This window comes from Phocoena sinus, chromosome 14 (assembly GCF_008692025.1).
Source record: "Phocoena sinus isolate mPhoSin1 chromosome 14, mPhoSin1.pri, whole genome shotgun sequence".
Taxonomy (NCBI): domain Eukaryota; kingdom Metazoa; phylum Chordata; class Mammalia; order Artiodactyla; family Phocoenidae; genus Phocoena; species Phocoena sinus.
In genome coordinates this window covers 74,644,678-74,659,282 of record NC_045776.1, presented here as the reverse complement: position 1 = coordinate 74,659,282, position 14,605 = coordinate 74,644,678, and the positions used below count along the sequence as shown (strand labels likewise).

The following is a 14,605-nucleotide window of genomic DNA, read 5'->3' as shown; positions in this document are numbered from 1 at the left end:
AAAACAGTAGCTCTTTTGATAACAGTGATACAATTAAAAAAGCTCTTCTTGATGAGTTGAGAAAGTTAATAGACTCTCCAGCCTTCAAAATAAATATGGGAGAGAATGACAAGATGTTAATAATTGTCAAAGCTGAGTGATCGACACAGGGAAGTTCATTTATATATTCTCTCTACGTTTGAGTGTGTTTGAAAATAGCTGTGATAAAAAGTTAAGCCAAAAAGAAAAAAAATAAAACATATAATGCTTAAGACAGCCAAATGGTAACATCTCATTTGGAATTTCCTTTTCTGTCTTCCCACTACTGAGATTTAAAAGTGAAATTAATCCCCAGATCTGGAGGAAACTTAAAAAAAAAAAATCTCACAGGAAGTTTACTGGGCAGACCGCTACAGGCTTAGCAGCAAAGAATGGTGCTCACTTTTACTGCCTAATTTTAAGAAGATACTGACGCACAGGGGCCTGCCCTGGATTGTCCTGGTGATTCGTGAAGGAAGTAAATTGATGGGTTGCCATTCAGTGGGTTAGTTTGGAGGCAAACTTGATCGAGACCAGAATACAGCAGTTTGAGGAAGGAACCTGCTGCTGTTTTCAAGTTCAAAGGTCTGCTGTTAGATCTGCTGAGTGTTTGCTTTTCTTTTGGTCCTCCTCAGCGGAAATGGGAATGTTTATAAATAGGAACTGTAACAGGCTAGTTCTGACCGTTTTGAATTGGGAGTTCAGAATGAGCATTTTTGCTGTGTGACTCCGGACATCACTTAAAAAAATATTCTAGTCTCTTTCCCTTCCTCCCCAAATACCTAAATCTAGGAGAGTAATAAGAGTGATATGGGCAAATCTAGATGACCTGGCACACTAACTAACTCTTTATAGGTCATTGGAGCTAAGTGCTACCTAAATACCAGGGCTGGGACATGGAGGAATTGTAGTATGCTGGCGGGGAGCACAGGTCTGGAGTCAGACTGTGTAGTTCAAAGCTTGGCTTTCCAGCTGTGGGTTCTTGGACAAGTAAATTACTTAACTTCTCTAAGTCAAGCCTTAAGTCCCCCCCTCTGTAATGGGGGATAATAATCCTACTTATCTATTACGAAGTTTCAATCAGCTTTCCTTAAAAATTGCTAGAAGAGCCCCAGCATATAGTAAGCGCTCACTGAGTATTAACTACTATTGTTTGAATGGTTGTATATGTATATATATTTTTAAGTCTTTGAAACCTCTGAAATTCACACACAAACAAGGGTTAAGAAGGGTAGAGGGGGAACGCATTAGCCATAATCCCAATCTCCAAACATAATTACCCTTAACTTTCAGTATTTAATCTTGCACAGAATTTTAGTGCTATTATACTGCAATACTCTTTTTTATTGAAATATAATTCACATTACTATAAGATCCATCATCTTACATCTTAAAGGGTACCATTCTGTGGTTTTTAGTATATTTGTAAGGTTATGTACCCATCACCACTATCTAATTCCAGAACATTTTCATCAGTAGTGGTTGTATTTTGATAATTTTTTTTTTTTTTTAATCCCCCAAACCCTAGGAGATGCCACTGATGGAGGAGTTTCTAAGAAGCACCTCTGGGCCAGTGGCTTTGAACTGGAGCTCAAAGCAGAGACTACGTAAAGCTCTGGACATCACATCCTGAGGGCTGTAGGAGAGGAGAACATGGCCGTGAGTTTAGATGACGACGTTCCCCTCATCCTGACCTTGGATGAGGGTGGCAGCACCCTACTAGCTCCCTCCAACGGCCTGGGCCGAGAGGATCTGCCCAGCAGAAGTAAGATGGTAGGGTGGGCTGGGGGAGGGGGTGCAGCTTTTCTGTTTCAGGGGGCGAGTTGTGGGCTTGGTGCTCTGTTGGTAGATGCATGTACCTGAATGCCTGACCCCATGTTTGACTCCCAAGTTCTGACACAGAAACTACTGGGAGACTAATCCTGTGGGGTCCTAATCCTGCACCCTCAATTTTGGGGTGCTTTCCGGGACTAGCCTGCCCTGCTTCCCTCAGCGCCTCCCCTCTCTTGCGCCTGTGGTACCCTGGTTTTGTTCATGGATGCTTGCTGGGGACCTCAGGCAAACCTGCTCCTTGGCTAGCTTCCCTGCCCCATTCCTTGTTAAAAAAAGAAACAGATTTCAACATTGGTCTCTGTCTGCCTGATCCTTGGCAGGAAAGTGGAGTTGACTGCTTCTCCCCACCGGCACTCAGTCCTTGGACTGCCCAGGACAGGGTGGAAGGGGGCGAGCATTTGTCGTGACCCATTGATTTGAGGGTTTGGGGTTTTGCTTTGTCTTCCTCTAAACCAAAGCCCAGCAGCACAAAGTGAACCCGCGGGAGGTTGTGAGCTTTAAATTTTTTAGATTTTAAGTGTGTTTCTGGCAGAACGAGAGGCCTTAAAAACCTTTCTTGTCCCGAAGCCAGTTGCTTCGTTTGCTCAGGCCTTGGGTCCAAGAGAGGCTTAAAATAACTTGCCTTTAATGGAGGGTCCTAAGATGTCAGGGGCTAGGGCTTTAGGGTCTCCTTAGCAGATGGAAATTCTACCCACAAGCCATACTGTTGAGTCAGGGGTATTGCTTGGGTCCAGGGAAAGATAAGCCTGGCTCTCCCATCTCCTTTGTCCAGAGAGAACACAGCTGGCTTGCAGGGAGCTTAACAGCCTCCCCTTGGAAGTGGTGAAGGACAGCATTGTTCCCGTGGATGGGAGTGCAATGGGAGGCCTGGCTCCCTCTAAACTGGCCTCTCTTTGGTTTAGCGTGTTCACCCATCCAGAGTGGCAGAGCTGGGCGATCGAGGAAGATTAGAAAGTAGACCAGATTTTTCCCTAAGTGCCATTCAGGACCAAGAAATCAGTGGCTGTGATTTCAGGCCCACTTCTTAAATACCCTAGAGTTGGCAAGCTAAGTGTCAGGCTCTTTTTTTTTTTTTTTTTTAACATCTTTATTGGAGTATAATTGCTTTACAATGGTGTGTTAGTTTCTGCTTTGTAACAAAGTGAATCAGTTATACATATACATATGTTCCCATATCTCTTCCCTCTTGCGTCTCCCTCCCTCCCACCCTCCCTATCCCACCCCTCTAGGTGGTCACAAAGCACCGAGCTGATCTCCCTGTGCTATGTGACTGCTTCCCACTAGCTGTCTGTTTTACGTTTGGTAGTATATATATGTCCATGCCACTCTCTCGCTTCGTCACAGCTTACCCTTCCCCCTCCCCTCAGGCTCTTTCTCACCTGTTATCCTAACTAAGATCCTTTTTGCAAGGTAGACAGTATTATTCCTATTTTACGGAGGGGAAAACGGTGAGTCAGAGAGGTTAAGGAACTTGCCTGATGTCACACAGCCAAGCAAGCGGTTGAGCAGAGATTTGAACCGAGGACTGACCCCAAAGTTCCTTCCCCTCCTCTTCCTCCCTTTTTCCTCCTCCTCCCCTCCTCCCTCTCCTTTTCCTCCTTCACAAGCCTTTAATGAGTGTGAGTGCTGGTCCTTAGCATTTACATATATTATTTCATCATATAACCTTAAGGTGGAGTTATTGTTATTATCCATATTTACTGGGGAAGCAAAGCCTCAGAGAGGTTAAGTAACTTGTCCAAGGTCACACAGCTAGCAAGCAGCAGTGTCTCTCTGATCTTCCCTCTAACACCACCATGTAAGGTGCTTTGGGGAAAGGGATGTAAATGAATGTGACATTGTCTCAGCTTCAGAGTAGGATACCCCCTAGTGAGGGGAGCGGGTTAAGTCCATCGCCAATGAGGGAATGGACTGGAGGGAGGGTGGTTGATACGCACAGGGTATGGATCATTCTGGAAATAGCCAGGCTCAAGGTTCTAAATTGGACTCCTAATCATTGTCGTGGGTGCCACTTTTAAGTCCTCCCACAGTATCGGTGTTGATGACAGGCTGTCCAGGTCTCCTGAAGGATCAAAGTGGGAAGAGCAGCCTAGTTCTGCGTCAAGATCAGGTTTTGAAACGATGAAGGCGCTTGATGATTGGGAAATAGGCCAAGTAGACAATAAAACTAACCTTGGATAGCCCGCTAGTAAGGCCATTCATTTCTTGGCGAAGTCGGTGGCTCATTTTTAGTTCGTTTAAGAAAAACAAAATAAACAACTGATGGGGTCCAGGGAAACTGTGCTTTCTGCGAAGTGCACTAGTGCCTCAGTTTCCTGTCTCATCCTCTTCCTGCGATATTTGCTAAAATCTCTAAGAACTAATGGCTGTAACCCTCCAAGCCTGGCTAGGAAAAACAGTAGTGCCTCTTAGAGGAAAGGAAAGATTTCAGAGGCGGCCTGCCTGCTCCATCTCCTCCGTATGGGCCTTTCTGATTTCATGCTTGGATTTTGGCATTGACTTTCTTCTCAAGGTCCCCCATGCCCGCTTCTCTGAGCAGTCCGTCTAAAACACACATCTGACCTGGTATGGGCGTACCTTGTTTTAATGCACTTCACAGGTACTGCGTTTTTTACAAATCGAAGGTTTGTGGCAACCCTGCATCAGACAAGTCTCTCAGCACCAGTTTTCCCAAGAGCATTTGCTCACTTCCTGTCTCGATGTCACATTTTGGTAATTCTTGCAATATTTCCAACCCTCTACTAGCAAAAAGATTACGATTCACTGAAGGCTCAGACGATGGTTAGCATTTTTTTAAATATAAATTTATTTATTTATTTACTTTTGGCTGCGTTGGGTCTTCGTTGCTGCACGTGGGCTTTCTCTAGTTGCAGCGAGCGGGGGCTACTCTTCATTGCGGTGCATGGGCTTCTCATTGCGGTGGCTTCTCTTGTTGCGGAGCACGGGCTCTAGGTGTGCGTGGGCTTCAGTAGTTGTGGCACGTGGGCTTCAGTAGTTGTGGCTCACGGCCTCTAGAGCGCAGGCTCAGTAGTTGTGGTGCACGGGCTTAGTTGCTCCGTGGCATGTGGGATCTTGCCAGACGAGGGCCCGAACCCGTGTCCCCTGCATTGGCAGGCAGATTCTTAACCACTACGCCACCAGGGAAGTCCCATGGTTAGCATTTTTTAGCAACAAAGTATTTTTTCATTAAGGTGTGTGCATTGTTTTTTAGCATAATGCTATTGAACAATTAATAGACTACAGTATAGTGTAGACATAATTTTATATGCACTGGGGAACCAAAAACTTCATGTGACTCACTTTATGGCGATATTCATTTGATCGCAGTGGTCTGGAACTGAACCCACAGCATCTCTGAGGTCTGCCTGTAATTTCCCCAGCTTGCCGCCCCCAGGACCTTCCTGTCCCTTATAGGATGACGGCCAAGCTCCTTAGCCAGCATACGTGTGTTCTAGTGCCTTCTTGCCTGACCAGTCCCATTTCCTGCTTCAACCCACAATTCTCGTTCTCGGAATCCCCGGTATATTCTTAAACCTCTCCGCCTTGCTGGTAACTGTCTGGCATGCTTTCCCCAGGCTCTTGTTTACTCATGAGCTTCAGTTCTGTCTTGACAATCCTGCTGATAATCCCATCTCTTTGAAGCCTTCACTGGACCTCCTGTTCCCGATGGGGCTAATTACTCACCCTTTTCTGCTTTGGTATCTGGTCTAGGCTTCCATTGTTATGGCTCCTTACTGTGCGGAAATGACTTGTTTAACCACCTGATCATCTCCAAGGCCCCAAGTGTTCATTCATCTGTGTATCACCTAGCTTGATGCCTACCGTATGCAGGCACTCAACAAGTCATGGTCCAAATAAACCTAGTTGGGTCTCTGAGGCCTTTTAGCTCATGGGAGGGGCTGTCTGAGGGCCCAGTCAGAGGTGGGCAGCAGCCCCTCCTGCCTCTGTTCACCAGTGATTGGAGTCTCATCACTCCCAGCACAGCTGATTGTCCTGGGGGCTGCCATCGTTGCCCCCCGGTCTGTGGTTGATAGAAACCCTTGAGGTGTTAAGGCGTTGGCAGTATGCAGACAGAAGGGAAGAGAAAAAAAATTTTATAAAAACAAAATTCTTGAAAAATAGCATTTCTCTAAAGGAAACTAAACGCAGCGTACTTAATAATAGTCTTTAAAAAGTAAGAAAGTTTCTGTTATCATTTTTATAAATAAAACTTACAAGTTCCAATTTAAAAAAACCAAAAAAGAATGTAGACAGAGGCCTTCAGCAGAATTGGCAGCTATGTGGGCACGACTGCTACTGAGAACTAAGCCAGCTCTCTGAGGGTGTGTGCCTTGATTGACCCTGGGCCTCCGCCCTGACCCAGCAGCTGTCACTGGTGCCTTCCTCTGGCTGTGTACCACACGCTCCCTGTCTTAGTGTGCTCGGGCTGCCATGACAAAATTCCACAGAAGGGGGCGGGGGGGGGGGTACTTCAGCAATGGAAATGTATTGTCTCACAGTTCTGGAGGCTGGAAGTCCAAGATCAGGGTGTCGGCAGGGTTGGTTTGTCTGAGGCCTCTCTCCTTGACTCTTGGACAGTTGCCTTCTCACTGTGTCCTCAGCTTGTGTGTCTGTGTCCTAATCTCTTCTTATAAGGATACCAGTCCTATTGGATTAAGGCTCACCCATATGACCTCATTTTACCTTAATTACCTCTTTAAAGGCTCTATCTCTGAATACAGTCACATTCTGAGGCCCTGGGGGTTGGGACTTCAACATAGAAATTTTAGGGGGGGGGGACACAATTCAGCCCATAACACTCCTGCCCTTTCCTTAGGTGCGGTCCCCAGGAATCTGGCTGTGCCGCCTGTGCCCTTTGACCCTATGCTAGGGGTGATCAATGCTGGGGAATTATCCCTAAAGGAAACTGGAGGGTTTGGATTTTTTTTTTCCTTATATGAGAAAGGATGGATTTTATCCAGGGCTCAGACATCTCTGGGCTATAAGAGTAGCTGCTGAAATGCTAATGAATGACTCACAGGCAGGGGGTGTCAGGTTGATAAAGGAGGCAGGTATGAGCAAAGGTATTTAAAGCATGGAATTAGGAATAACCTTGAAAATAGTCAGCGGGGTTGGCGTTTGACAGTGCAGTTTGAGATAGCCCATTGTCTGCATCGCGCATCAGTCAGTGGTCTGGACCATCTCTAGACCATAGAGCCTGAATATTGTGGGCAATAGGAGGGATTTTCCAGGGGACTTCTGGTCACACTCAGCTTTTGCCTTCTCACTACCTTTAAACCCAACAGCTGCCTAAGATGGGCCTGTACTATCGGCCTTTTCTGGGTGATAAAAGGATTGTGGGCAAGGTGGTGGCTGAGGCTTGAGCAGGGCACTTTGTCTCATGCACTACTTTGGTGCTGGTGGTTCATGGCTTTCTGGTGACAGGCCATGCAGGGATAAGGCCTAAGGTGATAGAGCAGAGGACCCCCCTCTCCCTCCTTTGCCCCTATGCCTAATGTACCATCAGGAGTTAACCTGAGACCCAGTACAAGGTGGAGGGCCACTGCCCATTTGCAGGGACCAACACGTGGCAGGCACCCTGGCTCCTTTTCCAGAGTTTTCCTGCAGCCACAGCGAGCTGGCACCTGTCTTAGTCAAGGTGAGCCAGAGCTGTTGGCCTCAGGGCAGGTGTAGCCAACACGAGCTGGGATAGAGCAGTGGGGCTGTATTCCCAGGGGTGACCAACCCCAGGGTAGGTGATCCGTCACAGAAATCTGTGTCTGTTGTTCTTTCTCTGACCAAGCTTCCCCAGCATACTTGCCAAACGATAGATAAAGCCCGAGGACTTGGGTAGCTTTTGTCACTTGTGATAACCCTGGGTGGTGGAATGGTTAAGCATTCGGGGTCTGGAGTCGAGCTGCAGGCCTCCAATCCTAGCTGAGTTTGGAACTTAGCATCTCTAAGCCTCAACCTCATCATCTGTACGGTGGGATCATGGTAGTACCTTCCAGTAGAGTTATCGTGGGGATTTAGTGAGATCACATGTGTGATGCCCATGGTAAGTGCTCAGCCAGTCCTAGGCACTATTGTCATGACCAGAGACTAGGCTTCTTCTTTGGAAGATCATAGTGCATGAGCGGGGGTGCTGAACCCAGGCCGAGGTCTGCATCCTTTTCTGGCCCACTCCTGGCACAGCAGGTGGTCCCCGCCAAGCTGGGAAGCAAAAGCTGCATGGCAACTGGAGACGGAACAGCAGTTAGATTTTCACGGCTTCCCAGGGAGCTTGGGCATTTGGCTCCGCGGGAGTTGGTCCCCTGGCTTTCCTAGGGCCCCACCAAGGCAGAATGCCTGTGTCACCAGGCTGGCGGAGGCACCAATTCAAATGAGCAAGCATCCGGCCTGCTGGCTTCCAGCCTCGTAACCCACACTTGAAGCCTTTCACTTCCTCCACCCTCCGAGTCCTCATGGGGGATCCTGTCTGTTGCCTCAGGCCCCCCGCCGTGAAATGCCATCTCTCCCCTCCGCGCGCCGAAAGCTACCGTGTCAAAACGGCAGTTGTGGCAGCTGGGCGCAGGCTGGAGCGGCTGCTGAACTGCTCTTTACCCATCGCCTTAGGGGGGCTAAGTTCCCATTTGCTCCAGGAGCGCTTCATGAGAACGCTCAACTTCTCAGCCTCCAAGTCAGGGAGGGAACGTGGGAGGGCTCTTACGGCCCCTGGCTGCGGTGCCCACCCCCAGGGCTGCCTCGCGAATCACAGCACGGTGGCCCTGGAAGGAAACCCAGACGAGGCACCAAGCGATCAAGCCCCCAGGAGGGACATCGGTCCCAGGACCATCCCCATACCACCTTCATGCTCAGGGAGTCCATAGGACTCCCTTTGCTGGGTGACTTTCCTGATTTGGACATTTCCTGACTCCCTCCCTTTTCTCCTCATCAGTCCAAGCTGAGTAAGGTCATTCACAATAAAAATAACGGCTTGGGACTTCCCTGGTGGTGCAGTGGTTAAGAATTCGCCTGCCAATGCAGGGAACATGGGTTCGATCCCTGGTCCGGGAAGATTCCCACATGCCGTGGAGCAACTAAGCCCGTGCACCACAACTACTGAGCCTGCGCTCTAGAGCCCACGAGCCACAACTGCTGAAGCCTGGGCGCCTAGAGCCTGTGCTCTACAATAAGAGAGCCACCGCGATGAGAAGCCCACGCACCGCAACCAAGAGTGGCCCCCGCTTGCCACAACTAGAGAAAGCCTGCACACAGCAACGAAGGCCCAATGCAGCCAAAACAAATAAATAAATAAAATAATAATAATGGCTCATGGGTATTGAGCCCCTATCACGTGCCAGGCAGCGTCTGAAAGCACTTTACATGTGCCATCTCAGTCATTGGGTCCTCGCAGCAGATCTGTGCGGTCGGTTCAGCATCTGTATCTGACGGAAGAGGAAACTGACACTCTGAGAGGTTGAAACTTACCCAGGGTCACACAGCCAGGAAGTGTCGGCGGCAGCATTGGAACCCAGGTCTTCTGATTCGGGAACTCCGATTCTGAGCTGATGTGCTGCACGCCAGGAAGTAAAGCTTTGTGAAAGAGGTAGAACTTTAGGCCAGAGTTTCTTTTCCAAAAGGAAGTTGGTTTCTATGATATCTATACCTTCATCTCTTTTTTTTTTTCAGTTAAACTTTTATTTCCTGCAAGGCATGTTACTCTCAATTGGAGCTCCATACCTGGAACTCCCTTTCGTGTTATAAAAACAGCAAAACTTACGGGGGTTTCATTGTACACGTGGTATCGGGTCATCACTGAGAAACTAGAAAACATGGGCAAGTGAAAAAACAACAGACCACAAAGGACAGCCATGACTTCATGCAGCTTTCTCCTCAGTGTACGCCCTTTTCCAACACACAGGCATTTGGCTAAACTTTACGTCATTATGGCTGGAACGAGACAGTTTGGGCTGAAAATGGGAACTCGTAGGAGTCAAGATTTGGGAAAGGAAGGGCAAAGGAGGACCGGCCTTGGAGCAGGGCACGAGACTCAAAAGGCCAGCTGGGGTGGCTGAGGAGGGCCATCCCCCAAGGTCACTGGTTCCCAGGGGCAGGTGACCCCCTATCATCACTTGCCTGGAGGGTGTCCCTGGACAGGAGAACTGATTCAGGCCATCAGTGCTTGGGTTGGCTTTTGCACTGGTGACCCCCTTCGCTGTGTTTGCTTTTTGTTGGAGGTACTTATCTACTCATAAAAACGTATGGCTCTTTCTCTCCTCAAAGCACTTGAGAGGCTGTGACCCAGCTGACGTGACCTTGTAGGAAGTGCCTGAGCACATGGCTGCCCTGGGCCCTGGCGGGCCGGGGACACGCTGGGGAGCGCACGTGCTGTCCGGTGGGCTGGCTGCTACTTCCCTCTGGCCATTCGTTACCATGTGGGCTCACGGGCTGCTTGTGACTACATTTTCCAGTGTTTCCAGAGAAATCAAAACCTACGCTTTTCATCGGAAGCCTTCTGACTTTTACATATCAGCAACCGTTTCACATTTCTCACACAGCCAGCTGAGTAAAATCTAGTCAGCGGCCGCTACTTTACGACATAGAACCTACCTGTTCAGCCTTTGTTTTCTGTTCAGAACGAACTCCTTCAAAATAAGGAAACAATACAGAACCAACGGATGTGCTCTCCGTGGCCTCGGAGAGGTTCTTCACCTTTGGACGCCGTTCCGTGAGATTCAGAACTGGCTGGGGGAAAACTTTTCTCTGCCTCCTGTGTGCTTCACCTAAAGAAAGACCGGATTTCGGGACTTCCCTGGCGGTCCAGTGGGTTAAGACTCCTCGCTTCCACCGCAGGGGGCGCGGGTTCGATCCCTGGTAGAGCCAGGCCAGGCAGGTGAGGTGGGAGGACAGAGCAGGTGGGTGCATCTCCCGGGATCCCCTTCATCTTTCTTTTCTGTTTATTCCTTGCTTCCTCTGGGTTGCAGTTCACCTGATACTCTCCCTGTGGGAGTGCCCTTTGCTCCTTCTTTCTTATCTGCATCCAACTTTACAACTGTCTTCTCTCTTTTTTTAAAGATTTATTTTATTATTTATTTATGGCTGTGTCGGGTCTTAGTTGCGGCATGTGGGCTCTTTGTTGTGACACGCAGGCTCTCTCACTGAGGCGTGCAAGCTCCGTAGTTGTGGCGCGTGCGGGCGTAGTTGCCCTGTGGCATGTGGGGTCCCAGTTCCCTGACCAGGGATCGAACCTGCTTCCCCTGCACTTTTTTAGCTTTGACTTTGAGATGTGTAATAAAGATTCAAGTGGGCATTAGAAGTTTAAAAAGAATTAATAGTTTAATAGCTAGTCGTCTTCTAATTCTTCTTTTTTCTTGAATCGTTCTCATCTTGTCAACTGAAAAGCTAAGAGTTTTTCAGCTGGCCGGCATGGATTTCTTCAGAGCTTAGAACTGCTGTTGCGGAGGTCACAGAAACGTAGCAGATCTAGTTACGGCTCGTGAAGGATTTATGGTCTGGTTGGCAATAAGACAGACGAGTATATGACGTGCTACTTTTGTGGCTTTTATTGTAACCGTGGAAGGATTTAGAGGAGGAGAGAGTAAGGATGGGCAGGGGAGGTGGAAGCGCTTTCCCAAGGAGGTGAAAGATTGGGGCAGGAGATGGAGTCAGTCTGCTTGATTTGGGGAGGGAGCACATCAGGAAAGGCTTTAGAGAGATTAAGCTTTATTGTGCTCAGTGTTTAAAGAGCAGATGAACAGGAAGCAGGAAGTGGAAGCTGGAAGTGAAAGACCATCTCAAGGAAAGGAGCAGGGGAGCAGAGGTGTAGAAGAGTTGGAGTGGACGGGGGTGGGTGTGGTTGGCGCTTTGACTGGTGGGCGGGGAGGAGAGATTGGATCCAGATCTTGGGGGGTCTCTCTGCCTCCAGGGCCGTGCTGAGGAGTGGGACTTCATCTTGGGGGTGATGCAGAAGTCCCAGAGTACTTTAAGCAGGGGAGTGACACGGTCACATTTCAGGGGAGCGTCTGCAGATTCACTCAGGCTGCCCTGCAAAGAGTGGTTGGAAATGGGTGGCAAGACCAGGTGGCAGGGGGGTGGCTTAGGCACATGATGGGACTTGTTTTGTTCCGCCTGAACGGTATTTTAAGCAGGTATTATGCTTGTTCACAGCGTGAGGGCTCAGCACCTGCCGTCTCACACACCCCAGCTTCCCACGTTTGCTACCTGCCTGGTGCCTGCAGGCATTTGAGTTTGTAGCCCTGGCAGTAGATTCTGATAGGACGGTACAGTGGCAGGAGTTGAGAGCACAAAGGACAATGAAGGCTCAGCTGAGGGAGTAGATCAGCCTATGGGCAGGTGGAGTTTTTTTTTTTTTTTTTTGGCTACATGGGGTCTTCGTTGCTGTGCACGGGCTTTCTCTAGTTTCTGTGCGCGGACTTCTTATTGTGGTGGCTTCTCTTGTTGTGGAGCACGGGCTCTAGGCATGCAGGCTTCAGTAGCTGCGGCACGCAGGCTTCAGTAGCTGCGGCACACAGGCTCAGTAGTTGTGGCTCGCGGGCTCTAGAGCACAGGCTCAGTACTTGAGGCGCATGGGCTTAGCTGCTCCGCGGCATGTGGGATCTTCCTGGACCAGGGATCGAACCCATGTCCCCTGCATTGGCAGGCGGATTCCCAACCACTGTGCCACCAGGGAAGTCCCAGGTGGAGTTTTAGGCACAGGTGGGAGTTGGGGATGCTGGGGACAGGACCGAATGCCTGGGCAGAGGGAAAGAGGGGGTACGAGCCTCCCCATGCAGGCCAAAGATGAGAGCTCTGGGGCAGATGGGGTCTGGGGCGTGTTTAAGAGCACACAATGAGTTTGAGTCTAGCTCTGCCATTTGCTGCCGTGGGACCTTGGGCGCTTGACATAATGTCTCTTAGCTTCGGTTTCCTCATCTGTAAAAGGAAACTAAAACCAATACTACCTTAGAGGGCTGTCCCAAGGTTGAACCAAGACAGCGTACCTCACACAGGCACATTGGCTGGCTTATAGCAGAAGGAGCATTGGGTGGATGTTAGCTGTTTTCATTAGGGGAGGGGTCAGAGCAGGTAGACCTATTTTATGGAGAGCCTGGAATGCTGACAGCATTTTCTTTATTATTTTTTTCTTAAAAAAAATTTTTTTTTTACATTTTTGGCCGTGCCACGCAGCTCGCGGGATCTTAGTTCCCCTACCAGGGCTCAAACCCGGGCCCATGACAGTGAAAGCGCCGAGTCCTAACTCCTGGACCACCAGGGAATTCCCCAGACAGTAGTTTAGAGTTGGTGGAATAACCAGAAAGTGACGTGATGAGAACATTTCTTCCAGCTGACTTCTTTCCAACTCCGGAGGCCGTCTCTATCCACCGTGATAGACCTTAGAGACCTGCCTTAGAGACCCTGGGGTGGGTCAGTCCTGAATAGGGATGGCATTTTGCTCTGGAGATTGGGAGGTGGGTGGAGAGGAAACTCCCAGCATGTCCTATAGTGGCAGGAGCCAGACTGGGCATCTTTTTTTTTTTTAATTAATTTACTTTGTTTTTTATTTATTTTTGGCTGTGTTGGGTCTTTGTTGCTGCGCATGGGCTTTCTCTGGTTGCAGCGAGTGGGCTTCTCGTTGTGGTGGCTTCTCTTGTTGGGAGCACGGGCTCTAGAGTGCAGGCTCAGTAGTTGTGGCACGACGGCTCAGTAGTTGTGGCTCGTGGGCTCTAGAGCGCAGGCTCAGTAGTTGTGGTGCACGGGCTTAGTTGCTCCGCAGCATGTGGGATCTTCCCAGACCAGGGATCGAACTGGTGTCCGCTGCATTGGCAGACGGATTCTTAACGACTGCGCCACCAGGGAAGTCCCAGACTGGGCATCTTTCTCTCTTTCTTTCTGTCTCTTGAAGCTCAGTGCAGTTCTTGCCTCACCCTAGGCACTCAGGAAACATCTGGACAATATGGAACCCGTGAGTCCTTTCGTGAGTTCGCCTGGCTTGGGATACATGTGTAGGAGGGCATGTCTCAGATTAGTAATGTCAGGAGCTGTATCTGGCAAGGAGAAAGTAATTAGTGAAAGAAAAGCAGAGATTGGAATGAATATGCTCTGCTGCCAAGCTCTTAGGATCAGAAAGGACCTATTCTCCTGATTTAAAAAGGCATGGCTTCTAACTGTATCCAGCAGATAAGTTTCTGCTTTGTTCCAGTGCACTGACACAGCCCTCTAAACAGTCCATACTGCTAGAGAGTTGATCCGGAAGTTCTCAGTCTGCTCAGCCAGGAAGCGTAGATCTAACTCTCTCTATCCTCTTTCATGATAATTCCTGGATAGCTGGTATTTCCATTCAGTGGAGAAAAGGAGGGTTGAATTCTGTTCTCATAACCACCCTCCGTGGACTGAGGAATTGTCATTTTGGATTACAACTGGGGTGTTTGGATGACAAATTAAAAAAAAAAAAATATATATATATATATATATATATATATATTTTTTTTTTTTTGCGGTACGCGGGCCTCTCACTGTTGTGGCCTCTCCCGTTGCGGAGCACAGGCTCCGGACACGCAGGCTCAGCGGCCATGGCTCACGGGCCCAGCTGCTCCGCGGCATGTGGGATCTTCCCGGACCGGGGCACGAACCCGTGTCCCCTGCAACGGCAGGCGGACTCTCAACCACTGTGCCACCAGGGAAGCCCTAAAAATATTCTTTTTTAGATCTCTTTCCCTGTGTATTTTAGCTATAGCACAAGCAAGCTCATGATACGGTAGCAGCATCCTTTTTTTTTTTTTAAAGGCGTGATTTA

At 49.0% G+C, this 14,605-nt stretch overlaps 1 protein-coding gene across 4 annotated transcripts in view; it reads left to right on the top strand.

Annotated features, from left to right (window-relative positions):
* Positions 1-14,605, top strand: part of TPCN1 (two pore segment channel 1) — a 61,491-nt gene that overhangs the window by 1,100 nt on the left and 45,786 nt on the right. Inside the window, exon 2 of one of the 4 annotated variants that reach the window (XM_032653883.1) lies at positions 1,547-1,783. In XM_032653883.1, the coding sequence (XP_032509774.1) occupies positions 1,672-1,783 (112 nt within the window). In that variant the 5' untranslated portion in view covers positions 1,547-1,671. Of the gene's footprint in view, positions 1-1,546; positions 1,792-14,605 lie in introns of those variants that run through there. The other 3 variants (XM_032653885.1, XM_032653888.1, XM_032653886.1) reach the window with 3 other exon arrangements.